Source organism: Haliotis cracherodii, unplaced genomic scaffold, assembly GCF_022045235.1.
Source record: "Haliotis cracherodii isolate W230 unplaced genomic scaffold, xgHalCrac1.p SCAF_8, whole genome shotgun sequence".
Classification (NCBI taxonomy): domain Eukaryota; kingdom Metazoa; phylum Mollusca; class Gastropoda; order Lepetellida; family Haliotidae; genus Haliotis; species Haliotis cracherodii.
Window position 1 is genome coordinate 39037936 of NW_027266341.1, and position 27434 is coordinate 39065369.

At 41.2% G+C, this 27434-nt stretch overlaps 1 protein-coding gene across 1 annotated transcript; it reads left to right on the forward strand.

The window, feature by feature from the left end:
- The first annotated feature begins 915 nt into the window (after positions 1-915).
- Positions 916-25868, forward strand: LOC139450066 (uncharacterized). The gene is made up of 7 exons (XM_071231705.1): positions 916-1678; positions 15912-16060; positions 16958-17075; positions 18416-18506; positions 19268-19424; positions 20668-20835; positions 23156-25868. The coding sequence occupies exons 1-7, from the start codon at positions 1158-1160 to the stop codon at positions 23701-23703; spliced, it is 1752 nt and encodes a 583-aa protein (XP_071087806.1). The 5' UTR covers positions 916-1157; the 3' UTR covers positions 23704-25868.
- Positions 25869-27434: the final 1566 nt, after the last annotated feature.

The window sequence follows — 27434 nt, forward strand, 5'->3', positions numbered from 1 at the left end:
ATGTGGTGAAACCCACGAGCACTGGTATGGTGCTGACAAACCTAGAAAGATAATCGGGGCGAACCGGGATTCGAACCCACAATCATAGGTTTCTGGCGTGCCCAAGTGACGCAACTCTGCCTTAGACGACTGGGCCACCTATGCTCATCTGTAAAGTGTGTGAGCTGTTGTTTTTTTACTTGAATCTTCTTTTGAAAGGTTTATGATATGCTATTTCGGAATTAAATTCAATACTTGGAGATATATATTATGGGAAATAATACATAAGTTTTCTTTACTAATTTACGTGTTGTGTTTTTTCAACAAAATGTTAGATATTTACTTTAGCTGAGAACTAAAAAAATATCCGTCTCTTGTGTACATTATTGAGAATAAGGTTTGTTTTTGCCAGGGTCCTTTGAACCCTGTGAAGGTGACAAGTGTATGTCTCCCATCCCTAAAAGGGCGGCTTCATTAACACTCTGGAGCCCATGTAAATCAAGGTCTAGAGTTTGTAATTAGTATCATGTGTAAAATTTAGACAATATCTCGGGGTTATTAGGATCATGATATAATGCTACAGTGATGTACGTCATAAAATTCGAGTTAGATAACTAAAGGAGTTTGTGAACAACGTGAATCAATCTTTCTTGGAGGGCGAATTTGCTCAAGGCTAGACCTTCAACAAAACTGTGCGATAACTTTCAGCATGGGTTAACATTCACACATAGTTATAACTATTCATATGTGATGTTGTATATAGGTCGCTGGAACAGAATGCATCAGGGTATAGTATGTGGTTGTTGTCGCCGAATGCTCAACACGCGCTATTGGTTGTCCCGGCTGACACACATTTCCACTACATAACGCTGGAGGAATCTAATATTACTGACACTTAATTTCACTACAGGAATTCTTGGACTACAGCGAGCGAAGCTATTACCTAGAAGTAATCCCTCGAAAGCCGTAGTACAAGTTAACTGATAGTGATTCTCATCACGTCGGTCGAAGGCTGAGCGGCGTTATCCGGGTTGTATCTCTGTGCTCCCAGGTAGCTGAGCGCTGCTTGTCGATCCTAGGCTATGGACAGCGGTACATCTCGCATATCCCCTGGATTTCACATGCATCTGATCGACTTCACGATAATCCTTTACCAGGCTGTAAGATAGGTGTCTTATATGTTAGACACAGATGTAGCAGTGGCTGGTTTCCTCACAGACGGGACAATGCAAGGTGTGGCAGTTCCGGGTTTGGTGTTATTTTTCCTTCCGACCGTCTTGTCAACGTTCGGGATAGAGGAGAAAAATTCCTTGGATGAGTTCATCCGAACAGTGATGAAATGTCGTAACGTAACCGGCGTCAGTGTTGCCTTGGTGAAAAAGCGACACATCGTCTACACCGCAGGCTATGGAGTCGCCAACGTGGTAACAGGTGCTCGGATGACGGACCAAACGCTCATAAGTATGGCATCGATTTCGAAGTCGTTTACAGCGACGTTGGCGGCCGACGCCGTTGCGAAGGGTCTGACGGATTGGGAGACGCCGATACGGAAGCTGTTAGGTCCGAGGTTCAAACTCCAGAATGAGTTCCGAACCAAGCGAACATCCCTGAAGGACCTACTCTCCCATCGCCTCGGGATGCCGTCGTATTACGGCCTGAGTCAAGCCGTCCTTAACCTGACGATAGAACAAATGGCACAGTGAGTACTATGGGCATGCTTTCTTGAATTTTGAGGGGGGAAAATCGCATAGAACGCCAAATCCAATATTTGAATCCTCTTTTATGTTCAAAGGAACCCGCTTTGACCTGTTATACTTGTTGCTGAAAAAGGGTGACATCCAATGTATTCACTCGTATATAGATGGGTCGGAGTTACACTCACAGTACTTGGGTGCTATATTTCATCACAAATATTAAGTAGGCCATGGGGTAGTCTCGTGGTTAAACGTTCGATCGTTACGCCGAAGATCCAGGTTATATTCCCCACATGGGTACAATGTGTGAAAGCCATTTCTGGTCTTCACCGCCGTGTTATTGCTGGAATATTGCTAAAAGCGGCGTAACACCTTACTCACTCACTCACTCACTCATAGATATTAAGGTGATATGCATGTGATGTCAGATCTTGTAGATATTTGGATCCTGTTCATGATACTTTCACTTTAGCGGAGTCCTGTTGAACTTTCTCCGCTGTCTTAACCTGTATCATGAAGAAATGGTGTGTCTGGAAAGATAATATTATCCATAGACAAATGTTTATGTTTATTTGATAATGCAACTTACAACTCCAATAAGCCCTTGTTTTAGGTATATGTATCACGATTCTGTTTACTATTCTAGACACTGTGTAGTGTTACGTACATTTACCCGTTCTTTGTTGTCTGAGTTGTTCTGTACATTGTTCAATTGCTTTGACCATTGTTACGTGTATTGTCTGAGCATTCGTCTTTCCCCAGTGTTTATTCATTGTTTTGATCACTGTTCTGTGCATTGTTTCCCCCCATTGTTTTGAGCACTGTTCTGTGCATTGTTTCCCCCCATTGTTTTGAGCACTGTTCTGTGCATTGTTTCCCCCCATTGTTTTGATCACTGTTCTGTGCATTGTTTCCCCCCATTGTTTTGATCACTGTTCTGTGCATTGTTTCCCCCCATTGTTTTGAGCACTGTTCTGTGCATTGTTTCCCCCCATTGTTTTGATCACTGTTCTGTGCATTGTTTCCCCCCATTGTTTTGATCACTGTTCTGTGCATTGTTTCCCCCCATTGTTTTGATCACTGTTCTGTGCATTGTTTCCCCCCATTGTTTTGAGCACTGTTCTGTGCATTGTTTCCCCCCATTGTTTTGAGCACTGTTCTGTGCATTGTTTCCCCCCATTGTTTTGATCACTGTTCTGTGCATTGTTTCCCCCCATTGTTTTGATCACTGTTCTGTGCATTGTTTCCCCCCATTGTTTTGATCACTGTTCTGTGCATTGTTTCCCCCCATTGTTTTGAGCACTGTTCTGTGCATTGTTTCCCCCCATTGTTTTGAGCACTGTTCTGTGCATTGTTTCCCCCCATTGTTTTGATCACTGTTCTGTGCATTGTTCATTTAACTGTTTTGTTTACTGTTTATTATTGTTCTGTGCATTGTTCTTTTCATTTTTCTGAGCTGTTTTGGGTATTGTCCTGTGCAATGTGTAACACACCTGGTAATATAGGTGATTGTTTCAAGTTTGTGTGGGATTACGATAAGAACGAACCATTTCAAGATACGTTTTACTCTGATAGTGTACAAGAATTAATTCGCAGATCAATGGAAGTGACATTAACTGATATTAATGAGAGTGTGCAATGTTTGGAAAGTTGGTCTACGTATTTCAGATAAGAAATGGTTTGATTTTGACTGTGAATTCCTCAAAAAGGAAAGATAAAGGTGCTTAAATATATTTAGATAAAAAGATGTAGTATCCTTATCTATTTACAACCAGGCTAGAAATAATAGTACATGCAGGAGTTAAAAAGGGAATACAAGGCGAGACAGCGAGAAAGACTAGAAAGTAGCATAAATGATCCAAAACATTTCTGGTCTACTCTTAAACACTTGGATGGCAAAAGATATATATAATAATAACATAAACATAGGAACCTTGTATAAACATTTTAGAAACTTTTGACAATAACAGTGGAGATTTGCATGAAGACATGAAAATAGACAGTGGGGAGGCTAGTTTAGTGGCTGATATATTCGATTTTCCTATTTTAAGAGAAGTAATTACTTCTTGTATACAAAGATTGAAAAAAGAAAAATCTCCTGGTATTGACAAACTAATACCCGAGTTTCTAAGAATTCATGAGATATAATTGTCCCATATTTAGAAGTTTTGTTTAATGCATCTTTTGAAAATTCAAATTTTTCCAAAGATTGGTCAGTGGGTATCATTCCTCCACAGAAACATGGTAATGTAAATGGTAACAATAACTACAGAGGCATCACATTATTAAGCATACTCAGTAAAATAGTTTTAGATATCACGAATAGACGATTAATAGTTGTTTGGTCTGAATCGTTTAAGAAAATAGATGAGGCACAAGCTGGTTTTAGAGAGGGGTACTCCACTGTAGACAATATTTTGGTTTAAATATTTTTATATTTCAAAAGAAATCTGGATCGGCAAACAAGCAAAACTTGCTTATGTAAATACCTCTCCAGGTAATAACAGCTGGTTATATATAAGATAGTGCTAAAATAAACATACAAAATGCACAAATGAAATACATGAAGCCAACACATTGAAGCAAGTGGTGTCTGTATATGAAATAATACTTAATGCATACTATATGCATAAAATTAAGCTACTCAAATCTTTTGCTTTTGACAATGAAATCGTGAACTGATTGAAGAATTGCCATGTATGTAGAAATGCATAATGTTTCTGATATCGTATTTTTGACAGGTAGAGAAAAAGTGAATTGCGTTTTCAAAATTATATCCACAAGTGCAGCCTGGTATGTCTGATACATGTCGTCTGCAGCCGAGACTAAGGCGACACTGACAATTTGGCATGATCTATGACCGTATTTTAAGTTTCAGGTTATTAATAATTGTATCAGAACGATTCATTAGGAATTTAAATTCTTTGAATGGGCGAGCAATAGTTACTTCGTCAGGTAGAGTGTTCCACGGGTTCCGGAAGTGCTCCGGAAGAAATTATCTTGCATAAGTTTGGGTTCTACATTCTACAGTTCTTAGGTAATACTTGCTATTATCAAAGACTTGACTTGGAGTGAGATCATTGAGATATGCAGGTGAAATACCGTTTTTCATTTTGTAAAATGTAATCAGTTTGAAACGATGTTTTCGTTATTTTAAAGATTGAAAATTTTTTCGTTATAAATGTTAACGACGAACCGCCCCGCGAATAGTTCTCAATGCTTCCAAATGTAAATGCTCGAGTAACAAGGATAGTTCGTTTGTACAATTGTTCCAAATATGACAACAGTAGTCGAAGATAGGTTGGGTAAAAGATGTGTACATAATTTCAAGTATATTTCGTGTTAGTCTGCATCTAAAACTCCTTAGGCAGTTAATCATTTGACTAACCTAATGATATCGTTGATATGTATTTTCCATGAACAATCAGATTGAAGTGTAATTCCTAAATGTGTATGACTTATACTTCATTAATCAGAGTACTCCCCATGTATAAATTTGGTCTAATACCAGAATCGACTTTGCGACTGAATGTTATAGTTTTGGTCTTATCGGGATTTGATCTTCAATGATGACATTAGGGACGTATCATCTGTGACTAGGCGTAAATTACTCTCGATACCTTTGACAATGTCGTTTATATACACAATAAACAGAAGTGGTCCAAGGACCGACCCTTGGGAGACCCCCGCTTGTACAAATTTCGATTCTGAGCTATAACAATTAATGACTACTTTTTGGACTCTTCTTTCAAAGTAACTTTCGAAACATTTCAAAAGATCACCTTGGATGCCGTAAGCATTGAGTTTATGAATGATTCCTTTATGCCATACTCTATGAAAGGCTTTGCGGACATCACAAAAACCAGCTCAAAATTTCTTTACCTTCGTCTTGTGCCCTACAATAAAAGTATGCAGATAAGTGAGGTGATAAGACGTGGAGTCACAGGTCTGTAGTTTGGGCATTCATGTGGGCTTTTTGTGAATTGGCGTTACTGATGCTTTCTTCAACACTAACGGAAAGGTTTTGTTTTTAATAATTCTGTCAGGATCGGAGCTAGACAAGTAGCTGTTAATTTGAATAACTTGTTATCTATACCTTAGTCGTATCTACAGAAAGAAGAATATCACGAACCTCTTCTAGATTTAAATTCACAGATAGTAATGGAACGTCAATTGTATATGGTCCATTAAATGGAAGGTCAGAATCGGGGTTTCTTACTCTTGCTTGATCAGTGAAAAATTCATTCAGGACATTGGTAATATCTACTATATCATCATACAAAATATTATTTGATACTATTGACGGAAACGACGAGTTTTCGGTGTGCGTTTTGACATATTTTTAACTAATCGCAAACCAGATCTTAGTACCATGGTAATATCTACTATATCATCATACAAAATATTATTTGATACTATTGACGGAAACGACGAGTTTTCGGTGTGCGTTTTGACATATTTTTAACTAATCGCAAACCAGATCTTAGTACCATGTGAAGTATTTATGATGTTATCTATTTTTAGTTCATGAGCTCTTTTGGCTATTCTTTTTTATTCCTGCATAGCCTACATTTTACCCAATCTGACGGTCGATATCTATTTCAGCAATTTTGTGAATACGATTACGTTTCCTAATACGAGAGCGTATCTCATTATTTATCCACAGAGTATCCTTTGTTCTTACTGTGACAATCGTAGTTTGAATGTATTTCTCGAATATGTCTTTAAGTCTACAAGTCAGATCTTCAGTGATAATATGAATATTATCCGATGAGAATAGACAATCCGAGTCTATTTCATTAATACCTTAGTTTATACCATCTTCATCTACGAAGGGATGGTTATATATTTTTCTCTTAAAGGTGTATTTTCTTGTATAGTTTCTTTTATATTAACAAAGATAGAGCTACAGATTGGATCAAGTATACCAGAAATCCATACATTGTTTACACAGGAAACGAATATTAAATCAATCGGAGTTTGATAATTAGGGTTTATTCTTGTAGGGACTGTAATTATTTGTTTTAAACCGTACATAGTTTGTAATGTTCAATCTTTCGAGTGGTTTCGCAAAGAATATCTAGATTGAAGTCGCCAGTAACAAAAGTAAACATAATTAGATCAACAGGGTTGCCTGTTGACGCATCGATTAAATTCCAATAATGGACACTTTTATCAACACGATAAAATGTACCAATTAAGTAAATTTGAGTTTTACATTTAACCTGTATCCATATCGCCTCAAGCTCGGCAAGTTCTAAATTTCCCATTATTTTATCGCATAGATTATGTTGAACATAAGCTGAAACGTCACCACCATGTGTTTTTCTGTCTTTTCTAAATGGGGATTGAAAACCGGGGACTTCATTGCTTCCAATAACCAAGTTTCAGTCACACAAATTACATAATACGACCCGAATTCTGCACTTAAAATGTTTGATTTATCCCTACGACTACGAACATTTAGGTGTAAAATATTTAAGTCTTTAAGGTATTTGGGTACAGGATGAGGGTGAACATCTCCACGGCAGAGGAGTAGAATAATACAGAAAATTGGTAATCGCAGATTATACAAATATCGAAATTTGGAAATGTGTACACGAATCAGAAACTTAAATGAGTATTTAACATGAAGTTTAACTGCAAATGTACCCACTCCTTGTCTATATTGTAATATGTCAACCGACATCGAGCGTTAGTTTTATAGACAAAGACACGGTGGGTCTCAAAAGAAATGAACAATCATACAGACACACACAAGCTACAGATATGGCACGGTACATATATAGATAAGCACTATTTTGGTTTTCTTTTCTTTGACTACAAACAAATGCGGAAAAACCAACAAAAATGAACAAGAGAATGAATAACTCAAACATAGTTTTCTCGGTTCGAGAAACATAAATGTCCAATAAAAACAATCAGGGGTAATGAATATCTTAACGGTATAATTCATATCTTAAATGTTAGGTTTCATATCACTGCAATAGACAATTGTAGCTTTTGGACACAGTGCATGTGTCATACATCAGGGAATAGATGGCCGATGTTACTTGTGTGCCGTAAGCCGGAACACCTGGGAGGGCGAGAGACACGACGAAGTTATATATTAAAAATAGCTCGCTGCACGCTTTACGCAAGTGGAGCTAATGCAAGTTTGTCGGGTGTTTTCATACCGTTGGATACCTGTTAAATAAAGACAGAAGAACAAAAAGTAAGTATTTTAAGAGATTTATGCAATAGATGTTTGAGTAATGTTTGGTCGAGGGAAATATATGGCGCTGTATGAGGATGAGTGGTCAGCTGGGTTTATGAATGTCAACAATCATATTATGTGCAGGCGAAATGAACCACATCAGTGTTTTGACATTGAATCCTAAAACTTACTGGATTGGGATGATAAATTTAAAACATGCTTATAGAGTATTTACTATTTGAGTTATTTAACATGTGGTTAGCTGCGATTTGATTCATTTTGTGTAAGTTAGTACTTATAGTAAATCCTAATCCTTAATGTTTTGATCATAAGTGGATAGTGCAAAGTGAGCTCAAGTGACCTCTATGACTGAAAAATACCCAATGAGCAATAGCTTCAGGGTTTTTCGATATATATATTGTAGATTTGTTCTTCGTTTATTCGTTTCAATTCAGCGTTATTTATCAAGTAAAGGAGGAAAACTTAATGCGCCTTTCGTAGATTTTTCTAAAGTATTTGACTACGTTAACAGTGATAAACTTTCATCCTTGCTTAAATTACGAAGAGTCAGCAGGAAGATGTTGAAACTGTTATCAAGTATCTATGAACAAGTAAAGGCTTGCAAGTACTCAAAAGGCATGTAGGTGTTCGACAAGGATGTATATTAGGTCCTGTTCTCTTTACTTTCTTTATAAATGAGCTGGGAGAAATACACAATAATTGCAAAAGTACACCTACACCCAGATATTGTTAAAATATGGTTACTTCTATTTGCCGATGATGTCGTAATAATTTCGAGTACTGTACCCGGACTTCAAAGTCAGATAAATGTGCTGGAGAAATTTCGTGAACATATTGTTTTAAGTGTTAACACAAAAAAAGACCAAAGTTATTGTATTAAAAAAGGGAAAGGTGGTTTTACAAAGACAGTTATCTTGACGTAGTTACAAGCTATAAATATTTGGGAGTACATTTTTCGATTAAATTATCTTTAAATCTTCATTCAAGACAAGAAAAGAACATTCTCCATGGGATACTAAAATTTCAGATATATTGAGAGTGTAAATTTTAATCTATTTTTCAAATTTGTTTACACAAAAGTAAAGCTAATTATATTAAATGGAGAAAGGATAAGAATTTATGGACGAACAACTTCTTTATTACAATTAAGAGCGACGTTTCGGTGTAGGTTCTAACACTGTTATCACGCAAGTGAAATACAGAGTGTGGTTGGCTAGTATATGTCAACAGGCTTGTGTTGACGGGGAATTAGCTCGAGGTCGTCCCTATGCCAGTACTTGGAATACCAAGCCTGACTAACACCGTAGTAACTCAATCAATCAATAGTTGGGAGATTTTACTAGCGCTTCAACCTCTGGCTATTTCGCACTCGAGGCAGACGGGTCTTATAAAATCATAAATAGTGGGAATAATAATAAACGTCTAGCCCAAAAAACTGTAAGTGAAGGGGGATAAAGTAGGAGAGAGAACGGTATGGGTTGAAGAGGCAGTGAGAAGCCATAACTGAGATTGAGAAAGTCCCACGTTAACCAAGGTCTAAGAGAGTATAAATAAATAGGAGAGATAGAGAAAAGATAGGTATCAGTTAAGCTGATGTGAGAGTAAATAATAAAATAATAAATAAAGAATGGTTGGGGAAAAGAAGAGGGCTAAGTGGATAGAAGTAGGTAACCTAAGCTAATAAGCAGGGGGCTAGCGCGGGGGGTGGGTGGGTAAGGGCTATGTGTCGGCGTGTGTGGCAGTGAGAGTGTTGTCCTTGACATTGAGCGGTTGGCTGGTTGAACGGCTATGTTATTTTTTAGTATGGATATGGGAGAGTTTGAGGCGCGGACGTCGGAGGGGACAAACCGAGCCAGGGGTTTGGAGCGCGGACGTCAATGTAGACAATCCGCCCTGAGATTTTGGGGCGCGGACGTCGTAGAAGACAGTCCGCCCTGAGAATTTGGATCCCGATCCGAATCTAAAGTATTGCTGTAAGGAGGAGAGATTACTTTGATCTCTCACTCTCTCTCTCTCTCGACCCGACTGCGAAATAGCCGACGGCTGAAGCGGTCGTAAAATCATCTAAATCTCTCTCTCTTACTTTGATCTTGGCTTGGACTCCCGCCCTGCGCACACGTCCTCCCAAGCTCTCAAAACTACCAAGCTGACAATGAGAGACCTCTCTATGTCATTACCGAGGGAGCTTGTCTCCATCCTGGAGCCCTTGCTGGCCTACCGGGTTGGGGACTACTCCCTCAGGACTTCCTACAAGTCCAACACCTCCACGCTCTCCATCTCCTTCGACCTTGGTCAAAGGAAAAGGCCGCTGGTCATAGCCTCGGCTAAGACTAAGCCTCAGATGGCCCGCGCCCCAGTCCCAAAACCTCCTGCCCCCCGCCCGGCGCAGAAAAAGGGGCCCCCACGGGAAAAGAAGAACCCTCCTCCAGTCCTCGACATGGAGATTGAGACTTCTCTCCCTACCACCCCACCACCCCCGGTAGCTGCGTTGGATCTCGTTCCCCTCGAATCCAGAGGGGAGGAGCCCTTCCGCTCACCCGAGGGCACCGGCCACGAGAGAAAGAAGAGGAAGAGGAGAGAAATCCCCTCACCCGAACCTGCCTCCCGTCCACCACCCACCACTGCGTTCACGGAATGCCAGACCCAGTCGCCCTCCCTGAGCGACAGCTGCACCCAGACCAGTAAACCAGAGCCCCCCTCTCTTAGTGACGGCCAGATCCAGACCACCCCGGTCCAGGTCGAGGATTCCAGCCTCAGAGCCGTACTACTTGAGAAAGCTCAAAACATCATCAGGCATTACAAGGCTCCCGACACGCCAGATGCAACCAACATCTGCAGCCACGGACAAGAGCTCTCCGCCTTAACCAACGACACCGACGCCCCCCTCAGGCTGGTCCAGATGATAGGCACGGAGTGTTTCGACCACGAGATCTTCAACTACCAAGATCTCTCCCACTTCTTCATGGACTGCGACATCAAGGCCAACAAGCACTTCGTCGCCCACTCCGCCGCCATCCTCACCAAGAACCTCTTTAAGACGCCCAATCCAAAGGATAAGGCCCTAGCGAAGAGACTTCTGGGAGGATCTCGTCGCTAGGCAACATGCCCGCCCGCCAAAGCCGTGCCTTCCAACGCTTGATCCCCTCCCCTCCAACCCACGCCCAACTTTTCCATATTATTTAGTACTTTTTTACCACCCACTCCCACCCAGCCAAACCCCACCCCGACAGTTTTACTAGATTAATACTGTAAACGTTACAATTTTTTTGGTCGCACTTCTTTATTTATTCATTACGGTTTTTTTCTCCCAATAGTATAAAGTGCTTCCCCGTGTGCGAAATACGCGATGAGTCGGAAAACGCACGTTAAATCTCCTAAGTACCTCACCTCACCTTTGATCTCACACAGCATGCAGACCAAATTCTTTCAACCCATTACCTCCCCCCAAAACCCCTAAAACTTGAAGCCCCTGGCATTCGAATCTATAAAAGTACCCATGACAGATCAAAACTCACCATCATTCAATATCTAAATCAAGAACGTTTTGAACACGAAATTTCTACCATCCAAGATCTAAATTCTTTCCTTATTGGATTCCAAATGTAGATTGTCCTAAACATTTTGTTAAATTGTGTACACAATGGCTCAAAGATAGGTACATACAAAAATGGTATTGTTTGTTAGCTTTTTCGTCAAAATGTCAGTACTTTAGTTTGTTTAAATCACATTTTATAACTGCAGAATATCATTTGAAACCACTCTTGTACAAATATAGAATTGCATTTGCTAGATTCAGATGCTCATTACATGAAATATATATTGAAACGGGAAGATATTCCAAAATCCAAAAGGAAATTAGATTGTAGAATGTCTAATTTACAGCTAATAGAGGATGAGTACCATTTTGTTCTCATTTGTCCAGTTTATCAGAATTTACGAGTTGCATACCTACATCCAACAATGTCTCAATTTACAAATATATTTAAGTTTAGTGAATTACTGTATTCTATAAATATTAATGTACTGAAGTCTTTGACCTTTATATATTCTATGCAATGCATTTAAGAAATGATAAGATGAGTGACTTAAACAAGTAGAAATCTACCCACTATCCACAAAAATATGTACCGCAGGCCAGTAGCCTTTCAGTATATCTGTAGTAAAGATTGATTGATTGAGAACTGTTCTGTTTAATGTTTATCATTATTCTGTGCATTGTACTTTTCATTGTTTTGTTAAGAGCATTGTTCTTTTCATTGTTTTGGGCATAATTCTGTGTATCAATATAAGCATTGTTCTTTTCATTGTTTTGAGCATGGTTCTGTGTATTGTTATGAACATTGTTCTTTTCGTTGTCTTGAGCACTGTTCTGTGTATTGTTATGAGCATTATATTTTTCATTGTTTTGGTCATAGTTCTGTGCATTGTTCTTTTCGTTGTCTTGAGCACTGTTCTGTGTACTGTTATGAGCATTATATTTTTCATTGTTTTGGGCATAGTTCCCTGTATCGTTATGAACATTGTTCTTTTCATTGTTTTAAGCACTGTGTATTGTGTATTAAGTGTCTGTGTATTGTTATAAACATGATTCTTTTCACTGTATTGAGCACTGTTCTGTGTCTTGTTATAAGCATTGTTCTGTTCATTGTTTTGAGCACTGTTCTGTGTGCATGTATTGTTATGAGCTATGTTCTTTTCATTGTTTTGGTCATGGTTCTGTGTATCGTTAAGAGCATTGTTCTTTTCATTGTTTTGGTCATAGTTCCGTGTATCGTTTAGAGCACTGTTCTTTTCATTGTTTTGGTCATGGTTCTGTGTATCGTTAAGAGCATTGTTCTTTTCATTGTTTTGGTCATAGTTCCGTGTATCGTTTAGAGCATTGTTCTTTTCATTGTTTTGGTCATGGTTCTGTGTATCGTTTAGAGCACTGTTCTTTTCATTGTTTTGGTCATGGTTCTGTGTATCGTTAAGAGCATTGTTCTTTTCATTGTTTTGGTCATAGTTCCGTGTATCGTTTAGAGCACTGTTCTTTTCATTGTTTTGGTCATGGTTCTGTGTATCGTTAAGAGCATTGTTCTTTTCATTGTTTTGGTCATAGTTCCGTGTATCGTTAAGAGCATTGTTCTTCTCATTGTTTTGGTCATAGTTCCGTGTATCGTTAAGAGCATTGTTCTTCTCATTGTTTTGGTCATGGTTCTGTGTATCGTTAAGAGCGTTGTTCTTTTCATTGTTTTGGTCGTTGTTCCGTGTATCGTTAAGAGCATTGTTCTTCTCATTGTTTTGGTCATAGTTCCGTGTATCGTTAAGAGCATTGTTCTTTTCATTGTTTTAGTCATAGTTCTGTGCATTATTACGAACATTGTTCTTTTATTATTTTATCCATACATTGTTGTGTAGATTGTTCCATTAATTGTTTTGGCAGTGTACGTTGTCCTGTTTATTGTTCTATACATTGTTCACATGATTTTTCTGTATTTTTTTCTGTTTCTTCTTCTGCCAATTGTTCCGTACGTTGTTATGTAAATGTTCTGTACATTGTTCTGTGTAGTGTTCCGACCTGGATGACATGACTAATCTGTTTCCGTCATTGCATTGCCCGACACATCGTCGTTGTCGTGTAATTATCTGTCGATCAAGTCGCCCCGGACAGTCCTCACACCGGGGAATCCGACTACCACGTGTTTCCATTAGGAAGAGATTTACCCTCTTAAACAACAGCCGTGCCTGAATATCAAGCGTTGAGGGTAGAGCTGCCAGATTTGTCAGAGATCGGCTTTTTAAGCAGACAGTGTTATTGGAGACAATTGAAAGAATTGTGCACTAAATTAAATTGTCTGTCGATTTAGGACAATTACTCCAAATTAGGATAACTTGATACTGCCACCCACTATCTCTGTCTTTCTGTGCCTGCTGCTATATATAGTGTATGCACATTTAGCAATGCTAATGTCAATACATTGGCTTACTCTTGGAAAGATGAAGCATATCATAGTGTCTGGTTTACTTCCAAATGCTAATTGGTACGCTGTGTATTGAGATATATCCAGACATTGCAGTTCAAATTTCCCTAATGTCGTCAGGATACAGACAGAAGTGTGGCAAAACGCGTTTCGTCGTCTATTTCATTAGAAAGACAGATAGAAAGAGATATGCATATAATTATGAGTGACAAAACACTCTCCACAAGACTGTGACAAGAGGCATGACTTCAACTTTCCAATAGTCAACTTTCCCTTTATGTCTAGCAATATTCCAGCCTTAGGTATTTGCATTTCACAACTTTTAAGATACAATCTAGCATGCTCTTTCTACCACGATTTCAAAGAGTGCTCAGAAGTTGTTTGATCAAGGTTACAACATTCAAGGCCTCAGTATAGCGTTCACAATGATAATTGGTAGACATGTGGAGGACATTTCAAAATTTGACGCATCAGTGACAAACATGATGTCCGATGCAATTCCTTATTTCGACTTGTACCATATGTTCCTGTGTATATTTCAGGCCAACAATTGACTTGCCTGTAGATGTGTTTGTGACGGGTACCACCGGCGGGGCAGGGTGCCTGGTATCATCACTACTATATACTGATTCACAAACACATGATATAGTCGGAATCATACAATCGACTCTGCTTTTAGCAGAAATTTCTATTTAATATGGAAAGTGTTTTTCCCGCTTGTATCTATTCCTTACGCATTACCCTGAGGGGTTTGGGGCCAAACAGCTCACCAGTACCTGATCCACACTCGATCATTTACATGTCGTCATAAGGCAGGATTGCGGCGTTAAACATTTACGCACCCAGACTCAACTCATATAAACGAGGCGGTGTCACTGGACTCTCTGGCTATTTGACCTTTATTGCACGATATGAGATCATCGATATACCAGGAAGATTAAGTTCAACGTTTTGTCCAAATTCCCTTGTTTTGATTTTGCCAATCTGAGCAGAAATTCTGATTCATACGTACAACGAAACAGATCATTCCGTGAAGATTCCGGATAAGAATAGGTCTTCAGCTACCCATGCTTTTCGTAAGAGGTGACTAACGGGATCGGGTGGTCAGGCTCGCTGACTTGGTTGGTGCATGTCATCATATCCCAATTGCGTAGATCAACGTTCATGATGTTAATCACTGGATTGTCTGGTCCAGATTCGATTAATTACGGACCGCCGTCATATAGCTGTAATATTGTTGAGTTCGGCGTTAAACAACAAACAAAAAACCCACACAAACAAACAAACAAAGCGTCCAGCAAGAAGGGGATGGCAGTTTGTGCCTCTATGGGGATGCCTGCATCTTGTCAAAATGTCCTATCCCCAAAGTTTTCACAGATGTTATCAATGAGGACGTCCAGAATTGCTCGTGTAATATGTTCTCAGTAGGCTTTAGATGCAATTTGCTTCCAGTTTTGATCCATTGTCCTGCACCTCTGAAGATAGTGATGTATCTCTATATGTCTACGGTCACCACATTTTGTGACAAAAGCCCCATGAATCATGGAATAAGTTTTCCCTTAAGCTTTTCGTGTGGGATAGTGCTTTACAAAGTTGAAAAATCAAATGTTATGACAGAGTAGAAGAAAGGTAATTTAAAGCTGACGCATCAGTGACAAAGAAGATGTCGGATGCAATTTCCTATTTGGACTTGCCTTTGCATGTGCTTGTGACGGGTGCCACCGATGGGTCAGGATACGTTAAACTTTTTGTGAAAACTTGGTATCGTTACTATTTGATAGTGATTCAAAAACACATGCTCAAGATATAGTCGGAGTCGTACACTCGACTCTGCTTTTAGAAGAGATGTTTTATTGTTATGAGGGGATGTTGGGTAACCTAGTGGTTAAAGCGTTCGCTCGTCACGCTGAAGACCCGGGTTCGATTCCCGACATGGGTACAATGTGTGAAGCCCATTTCTGGTGTCCTCCGCCGTGATATTGCTGGAATATTGCTAAAAGCGGCGTAAACCATACTCACTCACTCACTCACTATGGTTATGAAAATGATTTTGTGTTTCAGTCGCCTGCAGTATTTCCCGGTGTTGTATCAGTTCCGCAGTCGCTACATCTACAGCAACTTCCTGTACGTCTTGGCGGGGTTGGTGCTGCAGCGGGCGACGGGGACGATGTGGGGCGACGCAATCGTCAACAACATCTTCAAGCCTCTCGGTAGGTACTTGTCTCTGAATGTAATGTACCAAGCAGCTCGTTTTAGTACTTGTCATCCAGTGCAATACGTCAAACATCTAGATGGGTAGATGTTATTTGCTGACTATCTCAACCATCCATCACAGTTATACTCTGCAAGGTTCGGGGCGCTCGTGTAGCCTTATGGTAAAAGCGTTAGCTCGTCACGCCGAAGACCCGGGTTCGATTCCCGACATGGGTACAATGCGTGAAGCCAATTTCTTGTGTCCCCCGCCTTGAGATTGCTAGAATAGTGCTTAAAGCGGCGCAAAACAATACTCACTCACTAGTTCATTGTTGCTGTCCCCTCAGAACATTGCTGCAAACGATGCGAATATCTCCATCTCACATTGAGTGATGCATATTGGAATACCAGCAAGTCTTGCTTGTACTCAGTGCCCATCTGAGGAACACGTGGAAGTCCTCCTGATTGTGTATCACAGACACTACGAGTGGCTAGTTGCCCATACAATGAACAACTAGTCTTCCAGGTAGAGTTTGTTTGTTTGTTTGTTTGTTGTTTAACGCCGCACTCAGCAATATTCCAGCTGTATAACTGCGGTCTGTACATAATCGAGTCTGGACCAAACAATCCAGTGATCGATATCCTGAACATCGATCCATGCATTTGGGATACGATGACATGCATAAACCAAGCGAGTCTGGGCACCCGATCCCGTTAGTCGCCTTTTACGACAAGCATGGGTTGCTGAAGACCTATACTACCCCGGATCTTCACGGGGCTCTTCCAGGTAGAGACTCGATTATCAACAGGTTATGGGTTATAGCAAGACTGGGTGTAAAATGTCATTCACTGTACTCACGTGTATACAATTTGTGACTTTAACTCAACATGTGACTTTAACTCAACATGTACAGGAATGGAGAGCAGCCGCGTGGTGTCCCAGTTGTCTGACACCGACATCAGGGACATGGCCTACTCCTGCACCATGGTCAACAACACCTGTCTCCACAACGAGGAACAACTCCTGCTGCCGTAAGTCGACCATAACTGCGCTGTTGATGTTATATATATATATGGTATCAAAACATCCTCACTCACCTTCATCGTCTAAAACGACGTTTGAATCCGAAACCTGTCTAAAGGGAGACAACTCGGGAGACTTATTAGTCTCGATATCAATAGCTAAAGTCTACATCGACATCAATGTCCTACTCTCAAGACGGGGAAGAAGCTAGGCGTTTAATACAGGTGGCCATGTGTAATACAGGTGACCATGTGTAATACAGGTGGCCATGTGTAATACAGGCGACCATGTGTAACACAGGTGGCCATGTGTAATACAGGTGACCATGTGTAATACAGGTGACCATGTGTAATACAGGTGACCATGTGTAATACAGGTGACCATGTGTAATACAGGTGACCATGTGTAATATAGGTGACCATGTGTAATACAGGTGACCATGTGTAATATAGGTAACCATGTGTAATATAGGTGACCATGTGTAATATAGGTAACCATGTGTAATATAGGTGACCATGTGTAATACACGTGACCATGTATAATATAGGTGACCATGTGTAATATAGGTAAACATGTGTAATAAAGGTGACCATGTATAATATAGGTGACCATGTTTAATATAGGTGATCATGTGTAAAATAGGTGATCATGTGTAATACAGGTGGCCATGTGTAATACAGGTGGCAATGTGTAAAATAGGTGACCATGTGTAATATAGGTGATCATGTGTGGTATAGGTGACCATATGTAATATAGATGTCCATGGACCCGTGAAGAACCAGATTAGAACACATGCTTGACGTAAAAGGCGACTGTGCTTGTCGTATGGGGCGACTAACGAAATTGGGTGGTCAGGCTCGCTGACTTGGTTGGTGCATGTCATCATACCTCAATTGCGTAGATCGATGCTCATGATGTTAATCACTGGATTGTCTGGTCCAGATTCGATTAATTACGGACCGCCGTCATATAGCTGTAATATTGTTGAGTTCGGCGTTAAACAACAAACAAAAAACCCACACAAACAAACAAACAAAGCGTCCAGCAAGAAGGGGATGGCAGTTTGTGCCTCTATGGGGATGCCTGCATCTTGTCAAAATGTCCTATCCCCAAAGTTCTCACAGATGTTATCAATGAGGACGTCCAGAATTGCTCGTGTAATATGTTCTCAGTAGGCTTTAGATGCAATTTGCTTCCAGTTTTGATCCATTGTCCTGCACCTCTGAAGATAGTGATGTATCTCTATATGTCTACGGTCACCACATTTTGTGACAAAAGTCGATGTTCATGATATCAATCACTTGATTGTTACACCGGAAGCCATATGTATTTCTCGTCTCTGCTGCAGGGTGATACGACAGGCCCAGGCGGCGGCGGGTGTGTTCAGCACGGCCAGGGACATGGCGAAGTGGCTCCAGTTCCATCTGAGGGGTGGAAAGGTTTGCTCTTAAACTACTCAACATTATTCATGGAACAGGCGGCTGTCAGCCAGTTGTAGTCGGGGTCAAGAGACCCAGTGACATGAGTTCACGCTGCTTTCAAATGTCCTTTAGCCGAGCCAGGATCCGGTGATCATTGTTTGATTCCAAGATTCTCCCCGATTATGACCCTTGGATTGTCTGAGTATCATCATGGCGTCTTGGTCTCTATGAATTGTAGAAGACCTGCGTCAATTTCAGCTTTGCTAGCGTTAACTTCTTTCAGTAAGTCAATTTTAGTGCATGTGAACATAACATAGGCCTATTTGAAAATGGAAACGTTTTTATTGTATTTTTTAATGTCGAAAGATATCTAAAATTACAAAATTCCTATACTGAAACATTTGACCCTGGTAAACATCGAGCGTCACGTTTGTATTTAACGGAACAGTAGAAATGATCAATATTACATTGAAGTACATACGTGGGGTACAATAGCAGGGACACCTTTTACGAGAATCGTTTAAAGGTGTAAAAAGACACATTGATGAACTATATTGCTATAGCATTACAATAGACGGTCGACCTGTGAAGATGCGGTTGATGCGTGCCATTGATCCCAATTGCGTGGATCGATGCTCATTATATCAATCAATGGATTGACTCGATTATTTACAGACCGCCGTCATATAGCTGGAATATTGCTGAGTGCGGCGTTGAACAACCAACCAGCCAGCCAATAGACGGTCTTACTATTGAGTGAATGTCTTGTGTTTTCTCAGAATGACAAAGGGTACCAGATCTTGAACCGAACTGCTCTTCAGGAGACGTATAGGCCTCAAATCGTCCTTGAGAGGTCAGGCATCACGCGGGCCCGATTTCCGGTCGCAAACCTCGACTTCACATACGCCCTCGGCTGGATGAACGGGGTTTACAGAGGTACAGATCGATCTTATTGTTAAATGCCTTTGGAAATCGTTTCGGGGAAAGCCTGTAAATGTTTGGACTTATTATTTTATGATGATGTTTGGTTACTTAAATCAGAACACCTGTACACAGTAGACGTAATTCAAAGTTAACATATCGTGTTTAGTTTCAAAACCTCACTGGATCACCTGAATGTCTAGTTTGTTTATGGGCCGATTAACTTCTTTTGAATTTTCTTTCGTCTAATTTCATTCTCAAGGTATTATTTTCGGAGCGTGACATCAAAATCTACAGTGTCAGCGTTAGTAACACCATCAGTACCGTAAAAACGAAATAGTTCCTGAGATAGGGGGACCGCCTCCGTGGTCTAGTGGTAGAGCGTCCGCCCGGAGAGCGGAAGGTTCGGGGCTCGATCCCCGGCTGCGTCATACCAAAAGACGTTAAAAGATTGTACTTGTTGTTACTCTGTCTGGTGCTCGTCATTAAGGGGCTAAAACGGCTCGGAGTCAGTATACTGTGCCCGAGTAGGGTGTTAAACTGCGGCATGGTATCTCAGTGGGCAAGCACGATAATTCAGCATCAGTCAGGACTAGTACAAGCAGCCACACACACTTAGAACTTATTGATATTTTGTTTGTATACATTAAGGACTTCTTTGATGTATGTTCTGCTTGCATACATTAAGGACATCGTGATGTTCTGTTTGTATACATTAAGGACATCGTGATGTTCTGTTTGCATATATTAAGGAAATCGTGATGTTCTGTTTGCATACATTAAGGACATCGTGATGTTCTGTTTGTATACATTAAGGACATCGTGATGTTCTGTTTGCATACATTAAGGACATCGTGATGTTCTGCTTGCATACATTAAGGACATCGTGATGTTCTGTTTGTATACATTAAGGACATCGTGATGTTCTGTTTGTATACATTAAGGACATCGTGATGTTCTGCTTGCATACATTAAGGACATCGTGATGTTCTGCTTGCATACATTAAGGACATCGTGATGTTCTGCTTGCATACATTAAGGACATCGTGATGTTCTGCTTGCATACATTAAGGACATCGTGATGTTCTGTCTGTATACATTAAGGACATCGTGATGTTCTGTCTGTATACATTAAGGACTTCTTGACGTTCTGTTTGTATACATGAAGGACTTCTTGATGTTCTGTTTGTATATCTTAAGGACATCGTGATGTTCTGCTTGTGCACATTAAGGACTTCTTCATGTTCTGTGTCTCCAGGGTACAAGAAGTTGAGTCACACTGGGTCGTTCAGCGGGTACCGACTGATGCAGACGCTGCTCCCCGAAGAGGGCGTGGGGGTGTGGGTGGCCATCACCAGCTTCGCGCCCAGTCAGCAGACCATTATCAGGGACATCATCACCATGTACAGCCTCGATCTCATGCTGGGTAGGTCCTTTGTTCTGCTTTGATACACTTGGGTCAAATAGTATTCTTGTTTAACGGAAAAGTTTGACACATATTTTGAAAACAATAATAATTAATATGAACTGACGATCATAAGAAAGTATACCGATCAGTTTTTTTCAAAATGATAATAAATCACATGTTGATGCATATATTGTATAACAAAAGTATTATCAGATATTTACTCCGATAAAGACACTATCGACCTGCAAGTGTCAACGTCACAGATCCCACACCACTAGCGATTTAACAAATTACAGTCAGTGAGTGAATGAGTGTGGTTTTACACCGCTTTTTGCAATATTTCTGCTATGTTTCGGCGGGGGGCACTAGAAATGGGCCTCACACATTGTACCCATGCCGGACAATCGAACTCGGGTCTTCAGCGTGACGAGCGAAGGCTTTATCCACTAGGCTACCCGACCGCCCCAAGTACACCAAGTGCTACATGTGAATTGACATGATCATAGCTGTCACTAAATGAATGTCAATGCATCAGTCACGTGTTCCCCAACGCCGTGCAAACATACAGGCGTGCACATGACGTTTGACAGAGTTCGTTCGGCATCTGATGACGTCATCAGGAAATGCCCAACGTAAAGGCTGAAGTCGATGTTGCCTAGTCAACGTGATTCCTCTAAATGTTCAATAAGTCCTGACATCATGCTCTCGAAGTCGGCGACGTAAGGTGTGACGACGTCATGTCCAAGCGCAGACAGTGCAGGTGACTTGCAATAGTTTCATACAGTGATGATTCTTGAGCTATACCAACTGCACCATACCAATTGCTCTCTCAAAGTCAAAGTCAAAAATAGTTATTGCATGTAAGGCCTCCGGCCCATATACAAGAGAGTTACAAATAAGCAGTTTACATATGTGGATATGTACTCATGTTTAACAATTTTGTTCTGAAAGAAATTATATTCTTAACATATATACATGTAGCCAGTTTTAATGTGACAACATCATTTTTTGAAGAAAGAGGAGAAATAAAAGCAGGTACAAAATAATTTGACAGATAGCGTTCTGGTATAAACGTGTTTCTTAGATCACAATAATAAGGACATACAAAAGTAAAATGAAGTTTTATTTGCTATAGCTGAATGACAGCTAAACTGAATGCCAAGAAGGCCAGGATAGTGCTTTGCGAACATTTTACTTATTCTGGAATAGGAGAAATGAAAACACAGCTATAAGAAATGCTTATGTCGTTGACTGAAGGACGACTGAACTGTCAGGGTGTAACATTTATCATCCAAAACTGGCTCCCACAGGAGATATCGCTTGGATGAGATCAAGCGATATCTACACTGTAGATATCAATTGAATTACATCACAATGCTTTGCAGACCATTGTGACATCACTGGTTACCATGACGTCACAATCAAATGACATCACTAATGGCTCTGCTACTGAAGCTGTTTGCAGTACTTTTTACACTGAAGACAATGCTAATTACTGTCTACAAATTGAAAAAGTTGAAAGAACGATGTTGGATGATAAATAAAATCTCACCCTCGTGTCTTTTGATATCAAATATATCAACAATCGTTGATAAAAGTGGCAAAAATCCTCGGCAATCCTCGGAATTTTTCCACTTTTATCAACTCGTGTTGATATATTTGATATCAAAAGACACTCGAGTGAGATTCTCTATATCTACTACACTGCGAATAAATCATTATTTTCTATTCGGATCTGCCCGTGTACGTTCGTTTTCGAAATACAGAAATGGTATATCCTGCTCGTTCGTACAGAGAACTGAGAAGCATCCATACTAATTAACTGATTAGAAAGTTTACCTGACGAGACAGACTGTGGAGGACTTATCAGAGAGCGGTATCGAAGCGGAGTAAAATATCTAGTTTAATTAGATTCACAAGGCTACGAAGACGTTTTAGATGACCGTTACTAATCTTGTGTCATTTGCTTAAATTGAGTGACATGTTACATATAAAAGTCGACATACATGATGCATGTACGTAGGAACGCGTGAAGCTTAATTTGTTAACGACATATGAAACTTGGGGCAAGGGTGGCCGCTATGCAGAGTTGCGTCCCTTAGCTTTCAAGATTCGCGCTGCTCATGTTTCTCTATTTGTAAGCACCACACTCGTGCTTGTGGAATTCAAAGCTGTAAGTGTGCTTCACAATCTAAATCGCTAATATAACTGAAATTTTGTTACAAGTGGTAATTAACTAAAGCCACCATTCACAAATGGATTTTGGTTGTGGCAGTGATCGTAACGACATAGCCCAGAAGCAAAAACATGTGACGAAATTCTTGACTCTTCACTCCAGGCAAGAGCCAGTGGCTCGGGACGGCGACAGCCTGTATGTATCCGGAACCGTGGGGAAGAGCTCCAGTCAAGGAGGAGATAACTCGTGCTCCACGTCCGGCTGTCAACCAAGATCCAGACTTCATCAACAAGACAGAATATGTTGGCAAATATTTTCATAAAGCGTTTGGGAAGTTTGAAATAATTATCAAAAACGAAACACTTCGATTTACATTTGGCCTGCTACTTAGAGGGACGCTGCAGCCATCGACATCACGTGACGTGATGTACCAGCAGCCAGAAGCACCGTACAACCATTTACCACGTGACGTTGTCCACTTTGGCAAGCCCCTTTACTTTCTCAGACACCATAATGGATCCGTGGCTGCTCTCAAAGTTCCATTCCTCGAACCCTCCATACCGCCGGTGTTCGTTAAAGATGACCCGGAAGCAGTTGGTTTTGTAGAAGAATCAATGAACATTATTGCGCCAAGAGAAATGACATCCGGAACTACTTCCACCAACACGTGCTTCATTTTAATTATTGTTTCATCCATATCCCTATTCTAAATACATCCCCAATAACCCATCCTCGGTTATCCAGTGTAATATATCACATTTGTATTAAGATTTATAACCTGGACCATACGTCAACATATAGGTTCGTCTCGGAGAGTGTCCCAGTTTGAGACGGAAGGAAACATGACCAATCGTTTAGTGGATATCTGTCGCTTGTTCCAATCGGGACAGAATAGCGTAATTTGATTTGAGAGGGCGGGGTGTCATAACAAAGTTGATATATGATAGGCGGGATAATCGAGGATGTACTAACGTTGTGATGTCGCTAAGAGATTACCACATATACTTAACGTCATTATTAAAGGGACACCTAGGTATGTAGGGTGTCAAACATGAACATATGCCAACAAGCATCAATAGGTCTGAGTATGTTGAAAATGTGATTAACAATTGAAGATCATATTCTTTACGGATTGGATTAGATTATTTTATGAAAAATGAAAAATGGACAACGACTATTTAAAATAATGAAAAATGCAAGATTGAAGGTTATGGAAAATGTAACCAAAACACTTGCCTAAACACAACCACTGGTTTAAACCCATGCACGTGCAAAACATGCCAATAACAGTAAATGTGGGTATAAAATGGTTCATTCCAGATGCAACTGAACTGTACTCATGAAAGTTGCAAATTTTTTATACTTTTATCTCTTATCATTTGCGTGACCCTCAATAATAACGCTGAGTGTACTTTGTATATATGCCCATTAATGCTTGTCTTTGGCTGCAACGGTACCAATGTGATATTCTAAATATAGACCCATGCTTCAATGCTCATCGTTTGTACAGCTAATGTGTTCTAATTATTAGTATTCGGTACATTATCATGACAATCGTTGTTTCTTAAATATATTTGTACAAATATTGTAATATTCAATATTTTGTTATTTTACTGAATGCCTCCAAATAGCAATGGTCTCCCGTGTTATCCATGCAACGCTCTGGTGATCGTGGGTTCGATTCCCGGTTTCACCGCGATCATGATTCTTGATCCTCTGGGTGTTCAGTAAAGTGGTGAACGTGTTTACCTTGTCCCACGTGGAGAGTTCCTCACACAGAAGGTGTATACGCCGTGATATAACTGACATAATGTTCCACGCGATGTAAAACGACCCTCACTGTACATACGTACGCCTCACTGTTATATTGCTGTGTTGTGTGTTTGTGTGTGTATAGCTATCGTGTATTATGAACATACTTCGCACATTATCCATGTACTAGTATAACCGTGAGCTTAGATATCACCTGGTTTTCGCTCACCTTGACAGACAGCCCGTCTTTGTACATGCCATGGTGCGTTGTCCGTGTCTTGTCTGTTGCATCTTCCCGAGGCAAGGGAGTTAACTGACTGTAAAAGTCCAGCTTCCAGTGCATCGAGGAAGATGTCTATTGGCTGTTTTAAAACACATCCCAACGGACGTGTTTCACGGGTGGTCATGTTGCGCATACAATATCGTGGCGTTTACGAAGTCACAGACGACAGCCATGTTAAGTTAATGAATTAATTTATAATTATATTTTTGTAATCCTAATCACAAGATTCTGGATGATCTCGCAAACACATGAGCTTTAGTGCATGTATTGTACCATGTCTGTATTTCCATATGCAAAATACACGCACACACATGTGAAGGTACATCGTGTTTGCTGTCTTCGATTGTAGTGTTTTATAATGTCAATCAATAGTACTTGTATTTACTGTACCACAGATTCGATAGCCGACACGAATGCGTGCTCAACGTGTTTTTACTGAGCGTTTATTGATGAGACAGATCATGTGTGCACGACTGCACAACAATGGATTGTATATGGTATGTACATGACTGCACAACAATGGATTGTATATGGTATGTACATGGTTGAGCTCATATGGGTGGTTGAACCCTAAAATGGGATATGGATGGTTGAGCTTGTGTGATGGTTGATGGTTAAGCTCATGGCTTGTTGTTCGTTTCTGTGTTGTTTAAGGTTGCACTTAGCAATATGTACAATAAATAACAGCGGTCTGTAAATAGTCGAGTCTGGATCAGACACACACCAGTGGTGGATGTATGAGCAACGACCTACACCGTCGGGATACGTGGACACAACGTCACAGATGATGACCTTCCCTCTCCACTTGGTTTTCTTTCGACACGAAATCGCCTTCACTGGTGCCTGGTGCGTCCTAGACCGGTGTCTGGTGCGTCCTAGACTGGTGTCTGGTGCGTCCTAGACCGGTATCTGGTGCGTCCTAGACTGGTGTCTGGTACGTCCTAGACCGGTGTCTGGTGCGTCCTAGACTGGTGTCTGTTGCGTCCTAGACTGGTGTCTGTTGCGTCCCAGACTGGTGTCTGGTACGTCCTAGACCGGTGTCTGGTACGTCGTTGACTGGTGTCTGGTGCGTCCTAGACCGGTGTCTGGTGCGTCCTAGACCGGTGTCTGGTGCGTCCTTGACTGGTGTCTGGTACGTCCAAGACTGATCTCTGGTGCGTCTTGACTGGTTTCTGGTGCGCCCTAGACTAATATCTGGTCCGTCCCAGACTGGTGTCTGGTGCGTCCTAGACCGGTGTCTGAAGCGTCCTCGACTGGTGTCTGGTGCGTCCTAGACCGGTGTCTGGTGCGTCCTTGACTGGTGTCTGGTACGTCCAAGACTGATCTCTGGTGCGTCTTGACTGGTTTCTGGTGCGCCCTAGACTGATGTCTGGTGCGTGTTAGACTGGTGTCTGGTGCGTCCTAGACCGGTGTCTGGTGCGTCCTTGACTGGTGTCTGGTGCGTCCTAGACTGATCTCTGGTGCGTCCTTGACTGGTGCCTGGAACGTTCAAGACTGATCTCTTGTGCGTCTTGACTGGTTTCTGGTGCGCCCTAGACTGATGTCTGGTGCGTCCTAGACTGGTGTCTGGTGCGTCCTAGACCGGTGTCTGGTGCGTCCTTGACTGGTGTCTGGTACGTCTTAGACTTGTGTCTGGTGCGTCCTTGACTGGTGTCTGGTACGTCCAAGACTGATCTTTGGTGCGCCCAAGACTGGTGTCATGTGCGTCTTAGACCGGTGTCTGGTGCGTCCTAGACTGGTGTCTGGTGCGACCTTGACTTGTTTCTGGTGCGCCCTAGACTGATCTTTAGTGCGTCCAAGACTGGTGTCATGTGCGTCCTAGACTGGTGTCTGGTGCGTCCTAGACTGGTGTCTGGTGCGTCCTAGACCGGTATCTGGTGCGTCCTAGACTGGTGTCTGGTACGTCCTAGACCGGTGTCTGGTGCGTCCTTGACTGGTGTCTGGTACGTCCTTGACTGGTGTCTGGTACGTCCTAGACTTGTGTCTGGTGCGTCTTGACTTGTTTCTGGTACGTCCAATACTGATCTCTGGGGCGTCCTAAACCGGTGTCTGGTGCGTCCAAGACTGATGTCTGGGGCGCCCTAGACCGGTGTCTGGTGCGTCCAAGACTGGTGTCTGGTACGTCCAAGACTGATCTCTTGTGCAACTGACTGGTTTCTGGTGCGCCCTAGACTTGTCTCTAGTGCATCCTAGACTGGTGTCTGTTGCGTCCTAGACCGTGTCTGGTGCGTCCTAGGCCGGTGTCTGGTGCGTCCTTGACTGGTGTCTGGTACGTCCTTGATTAGTGTCTGGTACGTCCAAGACTGATCTCTGGTGCGTCTTGACTGGTTTCTGGTGCGCCCTAGACTGACGTCTGGTGCGTCCTAGACTTGTGTCCGGTGTGTCCTAGACTGGTGTCTGGTGCGT